The 24183-nt window shown below is 43.7% G+C and overlaps 1 protein-coding gene across 3 annotated transcripts in view; it reads left to right on the top strand.

The window, feature by feature from the left end:
- LOC121615411 (ephrin type-B receptor 1-B) overlaps positions 1-24183 on the top strand; it is a 151424-nt gene that overhangs the window by 101803 nt on the left and 25438 nt on the right. For all 3 annotated transcript variants that reach the window (XM_041949763.1, XM_041949762.1, XM_041949764.1), the window contains exons 6-9: positions 9584-9708; positions 16958-17120; positions 19563-19671; positions 20518-20582. In XM_041949763.1, coding sequence (XP_041805697.1) covers positions 9584-9708; positions 16958-17120; positions 19563-19671; positions 20518-20582 — 462 coding nt within the window. The remainder of the gene's footprint in view (positions 1-9583; positions 9709-16957; positions 17121-19562; positions 19672-20517; positions 20583-24183) is intronic.

Raw genomic sequence — 24183 nt, 5'->3', positions numbered from 1 at the left:
AACTCCTGATGCAATGCAAGTCCACAAACATACAATGGGGTCACCACAGCAGTGATGCCCAGTATATTGTAATTGTTGCGAATGGGACGTAATGTTTTTTAAAAAAAGGAATAAAAACAAGAAGAAAAAAAACAACTGCAATCCAAATGAATACATAAGCACCTGCCTATTCAGCTGGTGTCCACATAAAGGTGAACCTTTGTTTCATCTTACTATTAACGGTCCAGTGTGTAAGATTTAGTGACATGTAGCGGCATGAGAGCAGATTGTCTTCACGGAAGAGGACCTGCTGCCTCTGTAAATATATAGAGCTAATTCTAATATAATAAAAAAACAATTCTTATTTCAGGTGATTTTAAACTAGTGAAAACACAGAATATTATATTCCATTTCTGCCATATTCTGCCAATAGATCCTCCTTAATCCCCCACACTGCACCTTAAAGCAGTGAAATGACAGCAGCACAGTCAAAACCCCGCTGAAACTTGCTTGATTGTTTCGGCATCAGAATGACAACTTCAGCGCCGTGAGACAAAAGCAAAGGATGGCTCTGTTTGGACTAAACAGACGAACAATGCACACCCCTAATTTCACAAAATGTCCTATCTATGCCAGAGCCAAGACTACCAGTAGAATAGACAGATTTCTTTGTTTATGTGACATGGCATTGTTTGTGCACGTCAGGGAATGCACAGGTGCATGGATATCCAGGATGTGACAGCTGAAATTAGCCCATTGAAGACTTTCATTTCAATTCTGTTTCAAATTGGAATGAGCAATCCGGAAAACATGATCTAGAAAACTTCTGATTTGGACTGTGTTGAATTAGAGAAGCCATGGAAGTGTGCACAAAAGCTTATATCTGAAAATGGAACTTCGCCATTTTTGTTTTTGTTTTTCTTAGTTTTAAAAGTGGAGTTCATTACCGCCAGAAGAATGTGGCACAGTTAAGAATAAAGGGTGCACCGTTCACAGTCTCCTCTAAATCCCTCTTGGCTCTGCCTTCCAAGGTGAGCCATTTTTGTCATGTGCTGTCGTGCTCAGCACAGCTGTTAAAAAGGAGGATGATGGAGGAGATGAGTAATATGATTGCTTAACAGATAATAATTAATCAACATACCCTCATATTTATTTTCCATTTCACCGATCCTTTTTGCAAATAGCACACATGGATGTGCTCCCACTTAATATGAAAGTAAATTGCAAGCAAGTTTAAAGATGTCACTGTGACCATGTCATGACAGCGAGGGCCTGCAATGTCAAAAACATCCAGTACATCCCTGTTTAAAGGACCACTTCACCTTTCCGGTTTATATGAGCATTTAAGTTGTCAATAGTGCCTCAAAAACAAAAGCAAAACTGCAGTTTTCCTGGCGTCAAAGTTTAAATTTCCGTACTTTCAAAGTCTCACCGTTCTGTCTGCGTGAAATGATAACGAGAGGCTTTCATAAAATAAGTCTTCCTGCTTCTACTCAGCTCAAAACAACATCATTGTGGAAGGGATTCAGGGGATAAATAGAGGCTTCCCATGAGATGTAGACTGTTGACAAGGGTAATGCTATATTATTACCTTTCTAGTACTCCAAGAATGTAACCTATGAGAGGACAGATGGGTGAAGTGGTCCTTTAAGTCAGCTTACGCAGGAAAGAAAAAGTTTGTGCTCGTCTCTCTGGAATCTTTTCCAACTTGACGTGGCTTTAGTGTGGACTCTTGCAAGATTAAGGCAAACCAAGAGACCACCTAGAAGACAGTAAAGCAGCAGTGGTTAGAGGGGTTATGGTGCAAATTGGCCAGAGGACGACAAAGGTGAGAGGAGGAAAAGGGGAGCGCGGATGAGGATGAGGTGAGGAGGGAGTGATGGGGGCGAGCAGAGAGCTGCAGGGATTTAGTGTGAATCACCGAAGAGGCCATTTAACTGCCCTCGATCCCAGCGTGTGTCTGGGAGGAAGGACTGATCAATAGTGTGATTTAGGAGTTCATTCACGGCCTGTGCTCTCCAGGAGATACACACACACACACACAGATACAGACACACAAAGGTTATATACTGCCCCCTCTTAGGCCATCATTCACAAGTGGCCTGAATTTAGTCATATTTATCTATGTTAGCTATTGAAAAATAGCCATTTTATGTCTCTTTGTGAAATAGTGCGGTTTAATTTTAACGGTAGGAGACACTCTCTGCTCCTAGTGAATTTATTAAATTGCCGAATGACCACAAAGATAAATACATTAGGCTGCCAGGCTGCGGATGATAAAAGTACTTGTGGGGAAAGCTACAGGCATGGCAGCCATGTTTTCTTATGCAATCCATCCTGGACACTTAACCTACATCCACCACTGCTTCAGATGAGAAGGGTATTTTTCATCTTTTGCACATTTTTTACAACTCCATTCCTCTCTGAGTGGTTATGCGGGGGTGGTTTGGTGAACGACGATGAGAGAAAAAAAAATGACTGGTGCTATCTTTCTCAACCAATGCCTGATGCTCAACAGTTCTCTGATCTTACTGGCACAGCCCTCTTGACCTAGATTGTGTGCCAGCAATCCCTCAGACCATAGAATGCCAAGTATATCTACAAACAATCCCCCTCCACTTAGCTGCTCTGTTTGGAGAGCTATTCCCACAGAAATGCAAACACCGCTATCCTCGGCCTTCTATGGGCAAGTCCGACCGGGTGGGTTGCATTCAAGACGCTAAGATGCAATGTGCTAGACTGAAATCCAAACAACCAGATGAATTAAAGAGATCTGCGCTCTGTGGGGTTCTAAAATCAGATGGGATGTTAGGCAAACATGTCCGTGGAGGGTATTCAAGACACCGCTCATTTTGTCTTTTCAGTTTGTTTTTTCGGGGGGTTGCCTTTTTCCTCGTTTCTTCCCTCTCACTGATGCCCTGATGTATTAAAGCTGGGGTGTCCAATAGTTTCATCATCTTAGACGGTTCTTCAGGCTCTCTCCGAGTGCCATTTTTATTTCATTTGATGCCTGTTCTCATAAATGTTGGATCCTGTCCCTGTACCCAGAAAGTGAGGTATTAGCTGCAGGCAAAAATATAAGTGTGGGCTTGAATGCTAGTGAGTCCCCTCGTCAATTCTGATGTCTTCATATAGTGTATTAAGTGATGGTTGTGAGCTCGAGTGTGTTTGTGTCTATGTGGGAGCATGCTCATGGGGTGCACAGGTTTTTTTTTTTTTTTTTGTTGGACGTAGAGCTACGTTCAGAATCCTCCACGTATAATGTGATTCTGAAAATAATTCCAACCATGGTTCCTTGACAGAAATCCACAGTGCTGAACTGATCCCTCTTTATGATGTTTGAGAGAGGCCCATTACCATATAGTCATGGCTGGCTTGGCCCTCTGAGCCCCTGCTAATAGGGAGGGTAGTAGTTAAACTTATGCCTTTGACAGAGGCACAGCACATGACTATAGGCTGCTCTCCTCATCTGAGACACTGAGCCCCTATTAGGAGGCTGCATGGTTCAATGGTGTGCCAGCATCTTAAAGCACAAACCGCAAGTGCACTACAGAGAAAGAACACCTCGGCTTGTACAGTATATGCGGTTGTGAACAGGGCCATATGTATTTGTGCACTTGTGTGTGTGCGTGTGTGTGTGCATGTTTCTTTCTTCTCTGTGCGCAGGGTTCAATGTTACAAGATCAGCTGACCAATTATAGTTCAACTTGCTGTCCAATCATTTCACTGAGAGCAACTGAGGCAGAGCAGGAACTTGCAGCAGGGAATTCAGATGCGAGAGCTGAGCTGCATGAGGAGCACGGACGGCCATCTGCACTCGGTCTATCCCAGGAATCCCACAGCGAGAGGGGAGGACACAGTGGAGGAGAAAGTTGGAGGAATATTTATGCTCATTCGGGGGTCAAACTGATAAAACTAATATTGGCTATTTTTTTGAGGAGGCACAGAAGACAGAACTTTTACTTACAATTTGAAAGGGAACTTCAAAACTTCGATTTTACACATCGAGTCGAGTTTGTTAGTCATGGGGAGTACTTCTCAGCCTGTGAGTTTGAAAGTCATGGGCGTTTGCCAAGAACTTTGTCTAACAAAGTTACTGAATTGCATTATGGGAAACATAGGGTTCTGAGTTTTTGAAGCTTTACACATACAAGGGACTCAAAGTAAGAGTCTGTGCAGCAGGTTTGACCAGTCTCATAATTTAAAGTCTCTTATAACTCCCCAAACGTTAGGGAAGTGCAATACTAAATCACTGGAGTACTCTTTTGAGAGTTAGAATGGCACATTTAATGCGCTGACCCCTCACCAGACCATATGAATTAAGGTGAGTGCACGGTGAAGTAACAATAATGAAAACAGAGGCTCAGGTCTGTGCCAGACATGTAAAACGATGCTCCAGCTCATCTGTATTCTACAGTAGATTAATTGTGCGAAGGTAAAGAAGCTTTTCATTCTTTCGTCAGTTTCTTTCAAACCCTCTCCCTCATTTTCTCTCCCTCTGTCTCTCCTCTCTCTCCTACTTTCACTCTTTCTCAGCCAGACACAGGGAGGCTCTGACTTTGATTAATGGTGAGCCAAGCTCTGCATTAAAAGCCAGGGGCAGCGAGTGGGGCCAGATAAAAGTGGAGCACAGGAGCAAGGGATGGGAGGGATGGAGGGAGGAGAGAGGAGTGCAGGACACAGTCACCAATCACTGTCAGCATCATAGTCCCAGGGTGACAGTGGGGGACACAGTTGGAGGGGACAGCGGTGCTTCATTGGGCTGAAACTCACCCTCATACAGGCACAACACATTGTCTCTGACAGGCTCTTCACACATAGGCTACGAGGACACACGCGCACACATACATGTACACACACTCTTTATCTCTCCTCTTGAAAACACGGCCACTGTCCGTCCAGTGGGACACGCCAGTGAGAAAAGTTTTTTTTTTTTTTTTTTCAGGGAGAGTCATGAGAATTTGTGTTGTAAAGATATCAGATATTCAGAACGTATGCCTGCTATCCTAATAATAATAATTGCCTCATAAAACTTTTCCAAAAGAAACATTGCACGCTCACTCCAAGATGTAGGAGTTGCGTTGGCACAGAAGGATGATGCCTCAATCCGTAATCCCACCTACAAAGCCCTGGTTGGCTCGGCTGTTTCTCCAAATGGGGTTAACAGCCATCAATAAGCACAACGCCAGACTATTTGAAGCGCTGAAAAAAAAATCTCAAACCAGGCTATACCCACTTGCACACATTTAGACACATGCATAAAAAAATTCTCCATGGTAAAAATGGATGCGTTTCTGTCTTCCCGCGTCTGAATGCGTCAACTGAGTTGGGACCAGGATGCGGGCCGGGCCGGTGGAAATACCTCTCCTCCTCAGCCCCTTTTTCCACTGCAGGAATTTCTGTGTGGAGTGCCCCTCCCCAGGGCCTGTCAGGAACAGTGTGTGCCTGTGGCCGGTAATTGATAATGCGGCCAAGGCAGCCCTAGCCCTGGTCAGTGGAGCGTGAACCAGCCTGAGAGGCAGAGAGGCTGAAGTGCACCGAGGTGAAGCTTAGCCCTCGCACTCTCTGTCTAGGGTATGAGGAAGAGGGAGGGAGGGGGGGGCGGGAGGTGAGAGCCAAGGGAGGCAGACGGAACAGAATCCATTCACACTGACAGCATAAACAGAGCTCGTTCATTTGTTTACATTTACATCTTTAGGTAATTATCTGACAATTTGAAATGACTTTCCATGCTGCAGAGTAAGCCGGTTTTTCTTACAAAACCCGATTTACAAGCAACTGAGTGAAAGGCTCAGGAGGCTTTCTTCTTACAGCACTCGTATGACCGTGGAGTGGTTATGCAAGGGTGAAGCACAAAGAGAAAAAAAAAGAAATAGAATAACCATTAAGGAGTCTGATAAAAAGGAACATTTAGTGGAGAGAGGGTGCCATTTTGCTGCCTTTTGAATAGAGGAGTTATTTAGAATGATGGTGAGTGGAGACCAGGTGGAGCGATGACTAGGCCTCAGCAGCATGCAGGCTGGGAGCCAAGACGCTGATAGGCACAAAATGTAGAGCATGGGCTTGTGTGGGGCTGTATTTATGCCTGCAGACATGGGGGTGGAGATTCCTTTCCAGCACTGTATACAAACAGCAAGGCTTTGAACTTAATATGAGCAGCCGCAGCATCAGTGTTTAATCAAACTTACTTGTATGTTCACAAATTGGTTTGATGAGTAAGTTCGGCTGGATTCATCTTTGAACTTTAAATTAGAGTTTATCCTGGCACCTTGGATGAGTCTGCGATCATACAGTAGATTTTGGGGCCCATTCACATGCCATTAAAGCGCTTCATTTGTGCATAAAAGCTAGGCAATTTGTATTTTTATTTGATATTTTGTGACATTTTTAGAAATAAATATCTGTCTTTATCATAGATTGATGCATTTATATGAAGGATTCTACTTAGAGCCCATGAAAACTTGGTTCCAGATCTTCTGTAACATTAAAAAGAGCTGACTAAATAAGCAAAAATCAAACTTAAATTAGGAAAAACATTTAGTAGTATTTGTTCGGAGCTTGACACTCTGAAACATAGCTAATCTGCCTCATCAGGACCGCGTGCGTGTGGTTTGATCAGATTTTATTGACAGTGCTGGCAACATGGGCAAACAACCCCACAACTGACATCATATTCTGATTCAAACGCTGCCCCAGTTCGACTGGTTCAAGGAAGTGTGAGACATCACATTTTTGCATTTGAGCCCACATCAAACCAGTAATAAGAGCACAGAGGAAACAAAGTAGGCCACAAAATCCTCTAAAATGCAATAACCAAAACAGTTTTGACTTTGGCAGAAAACAGTGTGTTCATGTAGGACTGCATTATTTTCAGTCAGAAGCTGATGAGAAAACATGTTTTCTGGACCTTTAAACCCACTTCCTAAAAAGTTTTCACGTTTGCTGCTTTAAGAATCTCTTGTCAGCTCGGCTTTGCAGTGAAAAATCCTCCGCTACACAGGAGCTGCTGGTTTTTTCTTCATCTCCAGCAGCAACAGTGGTTTGTTTAGATTAAACACAGAGAAAAAAAAAAAACATGGCGTTTAGAGTAGCCAGTGAAAGAAAAAAAAAAACTCCAGAACATTTAACTTGATTAACAAGGACCGAAATAATGCCCGGGTAGTGCAAAATGATCTGAACTGATTTTACAAACCCACTCACCTGCCACCGGCCAAGCAGCACAGTCTGTGGCATTTAGGAACCATGTCAGCTTGCCATAGATTACACACATTAACACAACAAATAGATGGGAAAAACTGAATATCAGCACCGGGGAATTGTAGTTTTTCCTCACAGAGGCGAGAGTCTGGGGTATTTAACTCCCTTGATGCCACTGTCAGCAGTGACAAGATATCCACAGATTTGTTAAATGTCAACAATAAGGAAATCTGCCAAGGTGCGATAGCAAAAAGACACGACACCTTTTCTGATGGTAGAAATTAAGGTCAATGTCAGTTCAGTTCAATTTATGTTATTTCAGACCTGTAGTCCGTACAGATGAAATATATAAAAGCAGCTGATCATTGGCTCAGATACAGGTCTTGTTAGACCTCAGTAAGACATATACAGTGTTTAAACAGTGTGTGGCAATGCTGTGAACTGACGTCTTTATAATGCCTACAGTAAAGACAGGCAGTTCTACTTAGACTTCCTCTAACGGAAATTTAAAGATGTGAAACCACACTCCGAAACAAACGCAGACACAAGCACACACACACAAATGCACAAACATATTATTAATGTTAATATGAATAATTATTACGGATGATGTCTTCCTTCTGTCAAATGACACAATCTCTGAGTGGCATGTGAAGCGCGACAAGGAGCGAGGTTAATTCTGGGTTAATTGACAGCCCGTGTGTGTGCATTCAGGTGTGCTGGGGCTGCAGAGTGGAATAGACTATGCAGCTGGGCCAAAACCATCACAGAGGGTTTAATTTAATGTGGTTCATATGCAGATGGGATCCTTTACATGTTTTGTGTTGGCTAGAGAATGTCATTTATGAATGGCTTCTATACATACTGTGTACATATATTTAAACCAAGGAGGCCTGTTTCGCTGAAGATTCAGTGCCGTCTGCTTGTGCCCGCAGAGTGGCAGTTTTATTTGGATGCAAGCATGTATTTTTCCTGCCTGCACTGTTCAGCAATTTCATGGCTCACCATGACATCATTTTCACTGAAATCAGCAGTGTACCACGGGGGGTGTCACAATAAATCAGGTGACACAAATTTTCATAAATTTTTTGCCTGTGTTGCTATCTACTGTAAGGCTGCATATTGTAGCGCAATCAATTTCTGGTCATTCTTGTACTGTATTGCCTCTAGATCTTCTTCTGTCCTGAATGAAAGCAGTTTAATATGACCTGCTACTATGCTATCCTGAGTCATACATTTCCATTGCACTGAACAGTACAATGTAAGTTTAGTTGCATGTGGACAAGCTTTTACTTGTGCACAGTCATAATATTATTGTTAAAACAAAGGCCCAATTAAGCTATTTACAATGACTTCATGGATCATTTTAAAAGTGCAGTTACAGTATATTAGTGACTTACTTATATTCAGATATAGCTTTTAGAAACAACAAAGACATCATTTGTTTCCTTACTTGGCATAATCAAATTTTACAAAGGCAATAATGGTCACTATTGAGAACATTACATCATGTTGTGTAGCCATATGTAGACAGTTGTTGCAAATGTACTTAAACTACCACTTTTGGGAATAGCTTTGGAGCTATGTTAGTGCTGTGGATGCCACACTTTGTGCTCCCATACTCTGCCCAAGTACCCAGAATTACACAGTCCAACAGTGGACAAAATCCAACGCTATTGGTTGCCGGACTCAAGCCAGGCTCGTGGTGATCTGCGATTCTGGCGGAAAGGTATCCTGAGTCCTGCTCACTGGAGCTGACACCCAGCCGAAGTCCACACCCTCACATCTTTGCCAAATCAGCAGCCTTATCCTGGCCAAAGCCGGCGCATACTTGGCCCTGTGGTGCCAGAATATGGCTGAGCGCGGCTCTAATTGGCCAGACTCAGCTTGCTACCTGGTTACTGATGAGAGTGGCAGTTGTACTGTTTAAAGTTGGGATTCCGTGCGGAGCGCTGATAGCTGCTGATTATTTACTCTTGGTACACACACTGGATGACGTGCATTGCAGTTGTGCGCTATTTTTAAAATGTGCACCATCATTCCTGAAGTTATCAGTGCGGACAACGTACCAACTATGATTAGCTGGCAGATAATGACGTGCTTGTCCCATAGCTGGCTTGATATCGTAATCCTGAATCAATTCAATACGGTTACAAAAGGCCACAGTCTCACATGCTCGCGTTTTGCGAGCATAACCTATCCTCTCACCTAGTGACTGAGGGAATACTGGACAATCAAAGGAGACTTCCTCGTGTCTTCACCTCACAATACCACTGTGCTACCTCTGGATGACTGCATTTGTTCTGATATCATTCAGAGAAATGCGGTTGAGATATAAAGTATCTGTAACAATCAGTGTTATTCTAGAAATGAACTGATTCGATTTTACTCTCTCTGTGCCCTACAGCCCCCTCCATAGTTCCCATCATGCACCAGATCAGCTCCACCATGAACAGCTTCACACTTTCATGGCCACAGCCTGAGCAGCCCAATGGCATCATCCTGGACTACGAGCTGCGCTACTATGAGAAGGTAAGATAAGTGCATGTGCATTCTGGTAATGCATGCATTTACATTGTTATGTCTGACTGTATGCACAGTACTCTGTAAGTGTATATTCGTATATGTGGATTTTCATGTCTGTCTGCAACAGTGCCAGCTCTTTGAGATACCAGGTGTTGTCTTCTGCTCTGCACATGCCTAGCAAACTGCATGCAAAGCCCCCCCCCCACCCCCCCACCCCCCCTTCCAAATCTGAGCTCTCCCAGATATCTGTGAGCAGAGTCCCCTGGGTTGATAATATGTTCTTTCTCTGTGTTCGCTCCATCTCTCCCACTGTTCTTTGGTTTCTGCTGCTGATGAAGTGAATAGGTTGACCTCTGCTCCGGGCCCACTCTGCACAGTGCAGCAACCTGTCCTGCTGTGAAAATGCATTGCGTCTGGGGGGAGTCACATCGACCCGTCTGCTCACACACAATACGTCTGCTTTATTAAGTCGCCAGCCCTACCCCACAGCGCCTATGCTGCTCTAGTATTGACCTGTAGGCTTTTCCCAAGACCTGGGACATAATGATATCTAGAGATCGGAGACGCTAGCTTTTTGTTTGGGCCCTTGTTTGTCCTTCTAGACCTGATCGATAAGTATAGCAAGGTTGGTCATGCATGTTCTTTCTCCAGCTTTTGTCATCTTAAGCTGAGACTTTTGCAAGACTTGGCGCACCTTCACCCATGTTCCACTTTCCAAATAAAGGAAAAAAAAAATCGATAGAGTTTTATAAATGTTTTTCTTGTTCTGTTGAGTTATTTATTTCACACAATCTCATTTTGGCTAAGGTTCGCAGATCAATATTCACAACTCTGCCTTAGAATAGTGTTTGTCACGTTTAACATTTTCTATCAGAGAGCACAACAATCATGTTTTTAAATGATGTTTGCAGTTGGAAACTCAGTTATCCAATAATAGCTGCATTGCTCGCTGTTTCCCCCACTGGCATTGCACAGGTCATAAAATTGAATCCGATTGCCATGGCCCTGAGAAACCTTATCTGCCAGACGGCTTAGTGTCGTGTAAATAACACTTATACAGCCTCCCATTAGCTCATGAATATCAATGAAACCTAATCCTATTGATGTTTATGTAGCGTGTCCTCACACAAATAGATGAGCACGGCGTAATCACAAATTAGTGAATTAAGGAGGACAAGATTGCTAATTGCACTGGGATGATGCAGGTGACGGAGAGGTTGGGCTCTGCTCTGTCTACCTCTGTTTTAATGTACCTTCATATCCCCATTTACAGTATGTGTGTCTATCTGGAAAATGTACCACCATGTGAGTGTGAGTAAGACACAGAAGGTGAGTCAGAGTGATTGCTTTGTGACACACTGGGCTGTGGAGATGAGATTTCCACATTGGTGGTCCTCCTTTGACACTCTGTATTTTGGACCTGACAAGGCTTTTTATAGGCTCTTAACAGACTTTTCTTCCGTGCCAGCCTTGGCTGTCCAAAGTGTCACTGCAGATGTGTTTTTGTGCCTGATTAAGCACCAAACCTCAGAGGCAAAAAAAAAAAACAGGTGGTGGCAAATTTGGGCAAAAGGATCGAACACAAGTACACACCATGTGCGTAATTTCCAGACCAATTCAAATTTATTACACACATGATGAAAAGTTCACATAAATCCTGTCACAGACGTTGGCTTGGGTTGCCTGCACGCGTGTTTAGTCTGCTCGTTGCATATGGAGAAGCAGGGAATTAAATTTCATTGCATCGAGGTCAGTCCTGCCAGCTCTGCACCGATCCTCTGAATGCTTGATAGGTCCAGAAAATCTGGAAGTTCCACACAGTCGTAACGGGATGATGTGGCCTTTTAGTCATAAAAGGCAATTATGGATGGATGTCTCTCGCCGTCTATCACACACTCTCCTGCACACTCCCAGCGTTACCCAGCGCCACGGGGGAACTTATATTGTAGGCTGGATAATAAAATCATAAAAGATGGGCTTTTTTTATATAAAAATGGCCTTGCTGTACTCCTGTTTTTATGCATTTCACCAAGGCCTGAATTAATCTGAGAGTAGTCACACTGTTATGGTTCTGGAGTTGATTGTCTCAGCGTGCCTGGCACAGTCAGCTAGTCCTTAGCACAGCAGAGAGCTGTCCCTCCCCCCTGTACCCATTTACAATAGTGACTTCTTCAGCAGCATGGCGTTGTCACACTCTGTGTTGAGTAATACCTCAGGATAATCATAAAAGAAAATAACAGGATTTTTTTTGCCCAACCTCTGCTTTATGTTGTAGTTTTAACCATCAACATGTATCTCACAACTTTAATTGCTGCAGACACAGAAAGACATTTTTAATAAGTATAGCCAGGTGTTTTTCTGAGGATTATTTTTGTGGCGTGCTTGTTTTGATTTGAGAGTTCAGAGTAGAGAGTGACAAAATACGGAGGGGAGGGAATGACATGAGACGAAAGCCCCCCACACGGTTTTGAACTGTGGACACTGTGTTTACGTGGCTGTGTGACCTTGACTGTGGGGCCTTTCACTGATGCGCCTCCTCGAGACGTTCCAACTACTATGAAACCTAATGGCTCAATTTTTACAACACTGCGAGTCTTGTCAGATTGTTTGTGAGCGTCAGGAAAATGTTGTCATCATTTTACAGCTTTTAAATTATTGTGTTCCACTGGAGAAAATTCTTTTATGGTGAACTGCAATCCCAACTGTGGCCACATATTGTCTCATAATCTAATTCTGTTCCTTCACTGGCTTCACAGTCTCATAGCAGGGATTGAGACAGCCCCCAGACTGTCGGGTGGGGGGCTGATTGAACTGCCGATATATGTACAATGTAATATGATCGAGGAAGTTCAGGTTGAATGATAGTTTAAGTCATGCAAAGGCTTATTGGATGACAAAAACAGTCAAATTTAAGCTGATCAGTGGAAGTCTATGAATATAAAAGTAAAAAGGTTATAATGCGCATAATCCACAAATGTATGTATATGACTGACATTCAGGGTAATAACATTTTCATTTTCACTTTGAAGTTCTGAGAAACTGATCATGTTGCAAATGTTAAGACCTATCTGAGGCTTGTTTTCTGGGGGCTTAACAGGCATCGTTTTCAACTTATCTGCAGCGTACTGACCATAGCACCATCTGCACTTTTGGCACTCTGAAAGCCCTCTTGTGCTTTACATACAATTAGCAATTCCTCAGATGAGAAGCCAGGAGAATGTATTTATTATTCTTTTCTTCCCTCCCTGCCAGCCTTCCGAGTCCACCACAACACTTGGAGACACACACAGATGTTGTATAGACAAGTTTAGATTTTTAATGGAACCTGTGAAAAGCAGGACTTGTGCAGCGCTCCCTCGGTCCCCCAGCGAGGGTATTCACATTTCCTCCCTCAGACTCTCTTCTTCTCTCCCTCTTTGTTTGCCCCCCCATCCCGCCTGCTCAGGCCTCCTTGTTAGTCTCCAGGTGAGTGGAACGCGTACAAAGACTCATCTCAAAAGGAGGTGGCTGAAAGGAACAAGAAGAACAAACTGAAAGCGCCGAGGCAAATAAATTTCCCTTCTAAGTTACTGTAGATAAGTTGAGTCTTCTCACCTCTCTCTTACCATGCTCACTAGTGTTTAGTGGGTGGCTTTGCAGAATCAGATTGAGAGGAAAATCCTTTTCTTTTTTTCCCCTTTTGGCTGCCATATGGTGATATAACTTGTTTTTACATTATTTTAGTTTCTTTATTTCCCAAAATAATTAAGAGGCTTTAATGGTTTATATCAGATTTTATCGCTATTGTATCTCTTTAGTTTAGAATTCATGAAGTGATGGTAAATATTTGCATTTGGTAATAAAACCCATCTCGTCTCTGAGATTTAAATTGTTGCCTCATATTTCCCCCTTTTCTTTTTTTTTTTTACAGACCGTAGGCAATGCATTTTACATTAATGGGAGAGATTTTTTTTCTTTCATTTCCACTTTGCAAACATTAAATTAGAATCTTTTCCCTCATAAACTCCTTGTCTCCCCCTTCTTGTGTGTCAGTTGTTGTGTGTCAGTGAGTGTGGGTGGGTGGGCGGGTGTGTGTATGTGTGTGTGTTCGTGTATGCGCGTGAGCCTGTGAAGAGGACACATGGTAATCCACCATGTCTGTCTTTGTGCCAAGTGGCCATGCTGTCCATTTTGGGTGGTTGGCATTTTTTGAAAAACAGACACACAAACCCCCTCCACACACACACACACAAACACACACACACACACAAACACACACACACACATCAAGTCAAGTCAGGTTTACTTCTATAGTCCAATATCCAATATAATATCTCGGTGGCTTTTACAGGCCCACAACAGTAATGGCTTCTGACTGGAAAACTCACCCACACCTCAAATCTTAGAGAATATGGGGAAAATGGCAGAAAGTGTCAGACAGGAAACTCAAAGAGATCTCTTCTCTGCAGTCTGCTGGCAGCGTAACAGCCATTTGTAGGGAACTGGCAATTACAAAAAATGAATTGAAAGTTGTAAAAACAATACAAGTACTGGACTTTCATTCGGATTTTAATAGATCCAGGCCAACTGTAGTACAGTGCATCTAGTAAGTGTAGTCAGGCCTACAAAACAGTTGGAATGAAATATGTCCAGATGAGTCCAGTATCAGCTGTGAAGGTGGTTTGTGTAGTTTATTGCACAGAGCATCAGGTTTTAGTGAAGGCAGAGAGAAGATTTATTAAACTCCCTCCTGGAATTAATGTAAAAGGTGAAGAATATATTTCAAGAAAGGCCATTCTTGCTAAGTTTGTCTCAGTGGTTTCACTGAATGCTGCAGAGGCCAAACTCCCTGCAGCGCTTCCCGTGTGTCACCCCTGGCAATGCTTTTGATTGGCTGCTCCGCCATCTGCCTTCCCACCTGCAACTCTGTCTTTATTTAGCAAGTTAGGGTGTGGTCCTCCTAATCCCCATTTGACTGGCAGCAGGAGAGGACCTCTCGTCGCTGGAAGTCCCTCCTGGCATGGCCTTTTATTGGCTATTCCCGAACCCGCTGGAGTGCCAAATGCCAGCTCATTTTTAAGTGGCAGATGTGGTTGTGCATACATGTGTGTGTGTGTGTGTGAACGGCACATAATCCCCATTTGACTGGCAGCATGAAAGGCACATTCCTAGCTGGTGCTCCCTCAAGGGACCCCCCCCCCCACCATTGGCGGTTTGCCATCTGTCTGCTCACCTGTCCTCCATTCAAACTCAACAGATGGGGGTGTGGCCCTGAGAAATGCAAGATTACTGAAATCAGGAGTCGGCGATTCCTAATCCCAAGCGGTCCATGTGCGCTCAACCGTGTCTTAGCCCCGACGAATGGGTGACTGTGGTTCCAGGCTCTCGTGGGACTTCGCGTCCTCTGCAGTTCTTTCAAATGCACAAACCGCTGCTTTAAAGTCAGACTTTTTGTTTTTTGTTTGTCTGTTATTCTTTGCATGCAGCACTTTGGAGAGATGACAGATCGTGTGATCTAATGGACGAAAGGTCTGCGAAATGATTAAACTCTCTAAACCAGTTACATCCACAGTTCCATTTATAAACATCTCCTTCCTCTCGGAGATAGAATGAAAGCCTGTTGGTGCGATGCTCCCCCATCCCAAGCCCAAACATTTGTCTTCATCAAGCCCAGAGTGTCCAATAAGAGCTAATGTGATTGCACACATCATTATGTGGGGGCTTGGGAGGGGGGGCAGATTTCATAGCTGTGTTTACCTCGTCTGCTCAGTGACGGAGCAACCGGAATGATTCAATTACACCAATCAGATTGGATAATGATTTCGATGTGGGTTGCTTCTGCCTCGAGTTTCTTATCGCTTCCTGCCATCGTCTTCCTCCTCCTCCCCCCTCCCTCCCTTGCTTCCTCCTTGCCTATCTACTTTTTCCACTCCACACTGTTGTCAAGATTTTGTATTCATAGTTTCTCAGCGCAGTCTTATGTATTGTAAGATGTAGTCCAGCATTAAACAATAGTGTGTTTACCAAGGTTCTATGCCTCTATTTACTCTGTTTTACTGACACAGGGAATTTTGCCCCTTCACTTTCAACTGCCCCCCCCCCCTCCCTCTCTACAACGTGTCTGCATCTAGCTATCAGCAGCCTGCAGTGGTGGGTGTAGTGTAGGTGCAGTCTTATTTTCTGGCTGTCATATTCACTCTGGGTTATGGGAAGGTGACAGGCCTAAGTAATTACTGATCCCCCGTAGCCGACACCTCCAGCAAGCCCCAAACTACACTGCAGCAGACTGCTTGACTGGCTCTCTTGAGCCTGGAGAGAGAAGAACAGAGATACAGGATCTGGAGGGCAGGTCCCACGGTCAGAAGCATGCATTGGAATAATAGATGGCTATATGCATATTTTCATAATGTGCATCAATGCGCGTGCATAAGATTTAAAGTAAAACTTTTGAGTGAACCTGAAGAGGTATTTCTATTTAAAAACAGAGCATAAGAGGAGGGCAAATATTAACGAGAATGTTACAGCAAGCAGCGATCGCACAAAAGATTGTTGTAACATTCTCTTTAATGAAAAAGTAAAATGATTTCAGTGGGTGGAACTGGCGTGCCATCACATTTAAAAAGCAACCTACTGCAGACAACAGAACGAGAGGATGTAGTGTTCAAACTTCTCGCAGTAATTAAAGTGCCTCATAAAGCACATCTGAAGAGACGAATATGTAATGCTATTCTATTGCTGTTCAGACGTAGCTATTGTTCTTTGTAATTTGCAAGAAATGATTGCCTTTAATTGCCATATTGTGTGTGTGCGTTACCATATGAATGGGAAACACTGCGTGTTTGTGTGAGCGGTGTTCTCGTGTGTGTGATTTAATGCGTGCTGCAGTGTTATTTCATTCAAACTGACCAAAGACTCTCAACATATCATTTTCAAGAGAGCCTCTCAAGCTTTAACTGTTCCTTCTCTTCAGTTTATCCACTCTTCTCTACTATTTACTGTTTTCATATGTTCTCTATCAGTATTGTTTATCAAAAGTGGACTACATTTCCTGTATGCCTGGTTTACAACAACTGCAATATACAACCTAAAATGATTCGTATTCTATTTCCTGAATATCCGATGCTTGATAAGCCTATTTCTTGCCTTGCTGTCAAACTGCTACCACTGGATCTTGTTTTACCAGAGTTTTCTTAACTGTGTGGTTTAACTCTTTCCCGCTGACATCTTCTCTGTAAGTCATCTCTAACCTGCTCCCTGTGCTCGTTCCTCCTTTAAGGACCATGCAGAGATTAACTCCACCATCCTGCGAAGCCAAACTAATACCGCACGCGTGGAGGGCCTCAGGCCGGGTACAGTCTACGTGGTACAGGTGCGGGCACGGACTGTGGCTGGCTTTGGCAAATACAGCAGCAAGATGTGCTTCCAAACCCTCACAGATGGTAAGGATCGGTGAGCCAGGAGAAACAGCTCTCTCTGTCTCTCTCTATCCTTCTCTGTCTCGCTTTGTCTCACACACACGCACACACACATCCACCCAAACTCTTTCCAACACTCTTGTTGCTCTTTGTATTTGTTGTTGCATTATTATTAGTAGGTGAGATAGAGGAGAACCGTAATGTTTGATTGCACTTCTATTTCTACAGCTAAATTAATTTCCTTCACGGTCAGGTTTGAGTGTGTGTGTGTGTATGGGTGTGTGTGTGTGTGTGTGTGTGGGTTGGTGCTTTGAATACGTAGAACGCTGAGTGTCTTTTGTTTGTGCAACTAACTGTGCTTGATCCAAAATGCTTAGCTAATTGGTTTTTCACCCAGCCCTTCTGTTGCTGGAGAGCCATCCCAGAATGCATAGCTGTGATTAGTAGTTGATGAGATTAATTTTTTGCCATCGGGAGGGGGGGCTGGATTGTTGGAGAGGGAGGGGGTTGAAGAGGAGCTGCAACACCTGCTACTCTGGCAAGGTTGTGGAACTATGTTTATTAGCGTAAGTGCAAGGAGGTGTGTGTGTGCAGGGTTGGTGGCGTTGCACATCACTTCCTCATGTAGTGTTTTTTCATAGGCTTGCCAGGCAGTGAAATTGGTACTAAAATTAACACAGCATGATTCAATCTGGATGGATTAAACATTTGACTGGATACGTCTTACATTCACAAGATTTGCCAAAGTGCTGCCTCATTGTGCCTTGTTGGACGACTACACCACGACGCACACGTGGCCTCAGTTCACAATGTATCAAAGACAGGAGTGACATTTCCACATTGGATTGCATTAATGAGGATGATAACGATGAATGAGAAGGTGGTGATCTTGAGGGACGGGAAGATGGAAAGGATGATAATGATGATGAAGGTGATCGTTGTGGCTATTTACCGGCGCAGAGCAGATGTAGCGGCACAGCCACGTCCCCCTTCGCTCTCCCTCGCAGTCGCGAGCGATCCTTCCCTCGAACACGCACGTCCACGTTTCACGCTCGCTCACACAAACACCGCTCATCCGCTGGCTCGTTGCCACAGCACGACATTCATCAAGGCAATTAGCAGCAGACGCTAGAGAACTGCTGACAATCACACCCACGGCTCCACCTCCTGCCCCTCTGCCGGTCTCCTCTCCCCCTGTCAGGGCGCCCGGCGGTGTCGCGGGGCAACATCACCACACTCCATGTCTTTTCTCAAACCCCCCCACCCCTAAAAACATATAATCCCTTTAGTCTTCCTGTCGGCACATTTTCATACACTTCCGCAAGGCGTCCTTTCGCCACCTCCACACACAAACACACATACTCACAAGCAGTGATGAAAAAGAGGCGATTGGTCCATCCGAGAGGTAACCGATGTCACAGTCCTCCAGTTCTCTAATAGGCGGAGGCCCTGAGAACTAACTGATTGTAATAGGGGCCTATTTACCACTGGAACAGGTAGCAGTGTGGTTTCTGGCTGTCAGGGAAAATCACATTCTCATATGGGTGAAGGGGAGATTTATCTGGACCTCTCACGCATAAAATGCATCAAAAGAAAACAGGAAGACTGGCTGGAAGCTTGAGTAGCCGAAACATCATTCACACTGTTTGCTTGAAACGTGCTTGATAAATGTGCAAGTTAAAAGAGTGAGCAATTCCTGTCACATTGAGTTTCCTCATATATCCCAGCTTTCGCACTGCTCCGAAGATGCATTAGTTCTCCCTTTATCACTTTAATCCAATAGGCCCATTCTACACGGGGGATTGGATTTAGGAGCTGCTGATTTGCCTGCAGCATGCTAAATCGTGCAATGCTTTAACTACAGTGTTTGCTGGTGCCAAAGTCGCGGGAAGACAGGCGCACAAAAAGAAAACTGAGGATTCTGCTGTGTAGCGTTTTTAGGCAGGCATTTAAGCTGTCCTCTGAACTAGCACCAGCCTGCCCCAGCCACATGCATAAAACATGTCTGGGCTATACGTGTGATTGGCAGTAGATGGCTTCCTTTTCAACACCTGAGAAACAACATTCCAAGGTGCACTTTCTTGTCCGCTCCTTTATGACAGGTGCAACACAGAAGGTGGAGAGAGGGCCCCACCCCACCCTCGCTCGCTCTCTCTCTCACCATCAGTCTTAGACTTCTCGCTCACTCTCTGTCTCTCTAGGTTTATCAAACCCGACCTGTCAGTCAGTCTTGCTAAAGCTCGCCGGATTTCAGTCAGCGCCGCTCAACAGAGAGAGAGATCTATATGTTTTCTTTATCCATCAGTACACCCAGTCCACTCCGCCTCTTCTTCTCTCTGTGTCTGCCTGTACCTCCCAAACACACACTCACATGCACGCTGCCAAATAAACGCAGCCGTGCTCCTGGAGCTCCACCTAAGCTTTTCACGATATCTGTCTGTCTGCCTTTCTCTTTGTGTGACACAGATGACTTCAAGTCTGAGCTGAGGGAGCAGCTTCCTCTGATTGCGGGTTCAGCGGCAGCAGGAGTGGTCTTCATTGTTTCCCTTGTTGCTATCTCTATCATATGCAGCAGGTAACCACATGTTCCTTTTTTTTGTCCCACTTTTTTTCTTCTGCATTGATCGCTGACAAATAAACTTCACTGAGCTTCTTTTGTTTCAACACCTCCTAATATGCTTGCTCCCCCATAATAACCTTTGAAAGACAGATGGAAAATCTGCATACTTTGCATAAAATGCATTATGTCAAACTACAATTGATACTTCTGAAACATTTATCTCAACATTACAGAGACTCTTTGACACTGAAACGTATCTGTCACAGTATGTTTTTTTGAAACCTAGCCACATCCCCTGGTTATACTTTGGAAAATTTACTATGTGAGCTCCTTATATCTACTCAAAGAGCATTTGGTAATAGCAATCAATTTGATGGAAAGGAGAGGTAAGCTGACATAATTGAAATGAAACATTGAATTCCATAGAGAACCTACCATCTCCTACTTTGCCCTGTTAACTTACTTAAGTCAAGCCAATTTAATTTTGCAGCAGTCTGTCACATTGTCACATTACTATCTTGCTCAGCTTTAGATATATGAAAGTCGAATTTTCTGCAGTGCTGCGTGCAACTTTGAGCAAGTAAAGTGTTCATCAAACGGGCCGGGCTCCTTTTGATGCTGAGGCAGAGGAGACAGATGAAAAGCAGAGAGATCCTATCAAGGTCTAATTAAAAATCAGCTCATTTTCATAAACTTCATTTGCCATTGCTAACCCTCTGCAACTGATTCAATTTCAGCCACGTCATTTTAGGCTATACAGAGAAGCACGAACAGTAATAAGGCTCGTTTACACTTCCTTTCATCCTGTCATCTCTCTCTCTCTCTCTCTCTCTCTTCCCTCAATATTCATTGCTCCCGCAGGAAAAGGGCATACACCAAGGAGGCGGTGTACAGCGACAAGTTGCAACATTACAGCACAGGAAGAGGTGAGTTCATCCTCTGCTTGTAGCCAGCAGTTAGCTTTTGCCGCCATGCGTTTTGTGTGTCTGCTCATTTTCTGGATATCTCAAAAAACACTGTTCATGAAGCTGTTTACATTTTGGCTGTGTGACTCCTGAACTGTGAGGCTTTTCGTGGTTCAAGATGAACGTTTCAGCCCACGCACATTTCTGCCTTAGATGAACATTTTTTTTTTAATTTCACTTCTAGGGTCTAAGGACAGACGGTGTCATATGATGCGCAGACTGTAAAGCCCCTCGAGGCAAATCATTATTTGTGATACTGGGCTATATAAAGAAAACTAACTTGACTTGTCAAATCAAATGCAAATATTATTTTATCTTTAGTTAAAAAAACACTGATGTTAACTACGGTTAAAATAAGAAATTTAGAGAACTGTGCTGCCTGGGTGCTTTCCTGAGTGTTCCCATAGTCTATATGTTATTGATATTTGCTACACCTCCTATGCTCTTTCTCCTTTATCCAGTCCTCTACTGCTGTCAGATCATGTATGATATAGGACATATACATAAAACGTGTACTCTTACATAATGCATTAATGGAAAGGAGGTGCGGTGGAAGAGAAATAACCTTAGGTAGCAGGCGTTTGTGGATGTAAATGTCATTTTCCTTCCTTTACACCATGACACTGACTGACAGTCGCCTCTCTGGGCTGTACGATGTATGTGATTGAGTCGTGTTATGAGCACCCCCCCCCCCTTGGCGGTGACTGATGAGGGGAAGGAGCCTGGAGGGACACGTGTACACCCTCCCACACACACACGTACCTCAAATGAAAGCCCTACGTACTGCCGACCTAGCAGTCTGAAAGGGGGCTCACTCGAGGGGATAGAGTTTTGTTGAGCCTGACACAGCAAAGCGTTTCAACACGGTTACTTTGTGTCACAGCAGTGGTAGCCGGGGGCTCATTAAAACTGCTGTGGGCAGAAGAGTCAGTTTTGTCACGGGCTATCTTTGGGAAAACCAAATGCAATTAACACAAGTGGTGAAAATAAACAAAAGATCAGAGACGCTTGCAGCCCTAATCATCAAATAAGCAATTTGAAGTGGAGGGGAAATAAAATGCTGATAAGGGATCCTATTCATAGGTTTATTCCTTCAACCTTCAAACCGCCAACACTCATGAAGTATTCCCCTACCCCACGAGTCATTGTTTTCTTCCATTCTCTGAAGATGTGACTGACAGTTTTGTAATTACAGTATTCAACGCAACAATTAAATAGCGCCGCTCAGCCAATTGTTTTGGGTGAGTCTCCAAAAATGTGTTGCCGGCGTTCACGCAGCTGCCTACTGTTCCAGCTGTTGCCACACACGTCAGGTGACGTCCCCTCATCCCGAGCCCACCTAGTGTGACGAGCATCAAGAGGGGACGCTGCTCGTGCCGTGAATTCAGGGGAGCAGCTGAGTGGTCATGGTTACGACCTCAAGCACTGCACCGAACACTGGGCGGGATGTCATGATGGGCAGATAGGAACACCCGCATGGACACACACATCAGTCCAACAGATTAATCAAGTGTTGCTTGTGTGGCTTGTTTTTTTTAATTGCCCACATCATCACTAACAGCAGCTCACATCAGCATAGACACTGGCCTGTTTGTTTGCATTTATTGGTTTTTCTCAGTGCATCTAATCCCTTTTTGCTCGTTTCCACACATCAACAACCTGTCAACATCACTTGATTAACTGACAGACATTTCTAAGCACTGCATGTTAACTATATGCCCTGATACTTCTCTGCGTACGACTACTGACACATCTTCAAATTGCTAATGCTCGAACCCCATTTGTCTCTGTTTGTGCTTCAGCATCTGGTGCTCGCACTGACTGAGAAGACATTTAGCAGATCTAGCTATTGTTAGATGGCAAATATGTTTTCTTGCCACAACATGCTACAATCATGTGACTTCAGTCAGTTAACTAAGGCATTAAGAGAATTGGTAAGCATGTGTAGAAGGCGCTACATGCATGACCACCCCAACTATACAAATGTGACTGTTAATCTCATACAATTTTTAGATCCCCTCTGCGACTTCCATACTAATAAGCTGCAGCGTGTGTCTGACAAATGATTTTCTGACATCAAACAATGGATAATTAGAGTGTGTTTAGGAAGTAAACTCAACTCATTATATTCACAGAGCCAGCGAGTAGATTAGTGTGCATCTTGGACCGACTTGAAATGGGAATGTATTCACTATAGGCGTACAGTGTCCTGCAATTGTTGATGTAATTTCTCAAAGTGGATAATCACATAAAACATAATTATACTGGAAATGCTAAATTACAAATATTGTCAGGCAAAAGGAATTAGAACAAATTATGCTTCTTTGGTGAAGGACTGACGTAAGAAAGAGTTCCTTTAACTTATAAGGATGAGCATTTGTGAGGCACTTACTGACACTGCTGTTTGTTTTCAGGCGATATGTAAATTCTGTATAGAAGGGCCTGTAATTTGATTGCACTCATAACCAGTAATAGATTAATGTAGGCATTACTGACCCTGCGGTTGATTTGTGGATACATTAGGGCCAATCAGTAATCGAGCAGGGCAGACTAATAGCAGGATAAATGCTGGACATTGGTGAAAATAACATGGTTAAGTGCAGTGCACTAAACTGTAATTTATAATGCCGCTCAACTAAATACTCTAAACCATTTTAGCAATTGTCTTAGAGCCTATGGATTTTGCTTAGATTTATATTCCAATTCAATACATTAACGAGTTTGTCCATTTTGCCCTTTTATGTTTTATATGCGCCGATCTAATTGAAAAGGAGTTTAAATTATTGTAAGTGTTGACTGCTTAAATCATTGCATCAGCCGTGCATCCTCTCCCGACAGGCGTCTTGTTTTATATATTGGGTAAAAACAGAACTGACGTTTGGATACATTTGCTTCATACACTTAGATGAAGGGCCGATGAAATATTAAAGCAGGAATCTATTTTTTATCTGATGGCCATAAAAAGATGAGTCCAGTTAACCAGGGCTGCACCGGAGGGAGAGAGAGATATAAACTGTTTGCACTTTAAATTATACATGAAAGTGGTGCTCTGGATTAGAAAGTAATGGGTGTACGTATGTGTCCGCGGACGCGAATGCGTGTGTGATTTTGAGCCGATGCGTTCTCATATATTTGTAGTTGTATATGCTCCCTGCTGAGAATTTGAGTCCTACCCAGTGTTGCTGCTGAGTGAGCAGCTTGGCGACACTTGTAAATAGAACGACTTTAAGGAATGCAAAGCTGTAAACCCTCTGAAGGATTAACTTGAATGTAATCTGTATGGAATCTCTAATGAGCAATTACATCCACACAGACAGGGTTCAAGGCAATTAGTGCGGTAACTAGAATCGGCTTCTAGTCAAGTGCGAGGTGAGGCACCTTGATCCCTCCAAGACCAGACCTTATCCTCCTCCTGTCTCTCGAGACCCCTCCGTCTCTCTATGTATCTTATGCAAATGAGCGGGCACAAATTGACTTGATGGAGATGGGTTTATTCCAATCATGGCTGCCAACATTTTGACTAAACAGCTCTGAGGAAGAGGGCAGCTCTCGGGTGTCACTG

Source organism: Chelmon rostratus, chromosome 12, assembly GCF_017976325.1.
Source record: "Chelmon rostratus isolate fCheRos1 chromosome 12, fCheRos1.pri, whole genome shotgun sequence".
Classification (NCBI taxonomy): Eukaryota; Metazoa; Chordata; class Actinopteri; order Chaetodontiformes; family Chaetodontidae; genus Chelmon; species Chelmon rostratus.
The sequence above is the reverse complement of the archived record's forward strand: the minus strand, read 5'-3'. Positions and strand labels throughout refer to the sequence as shown.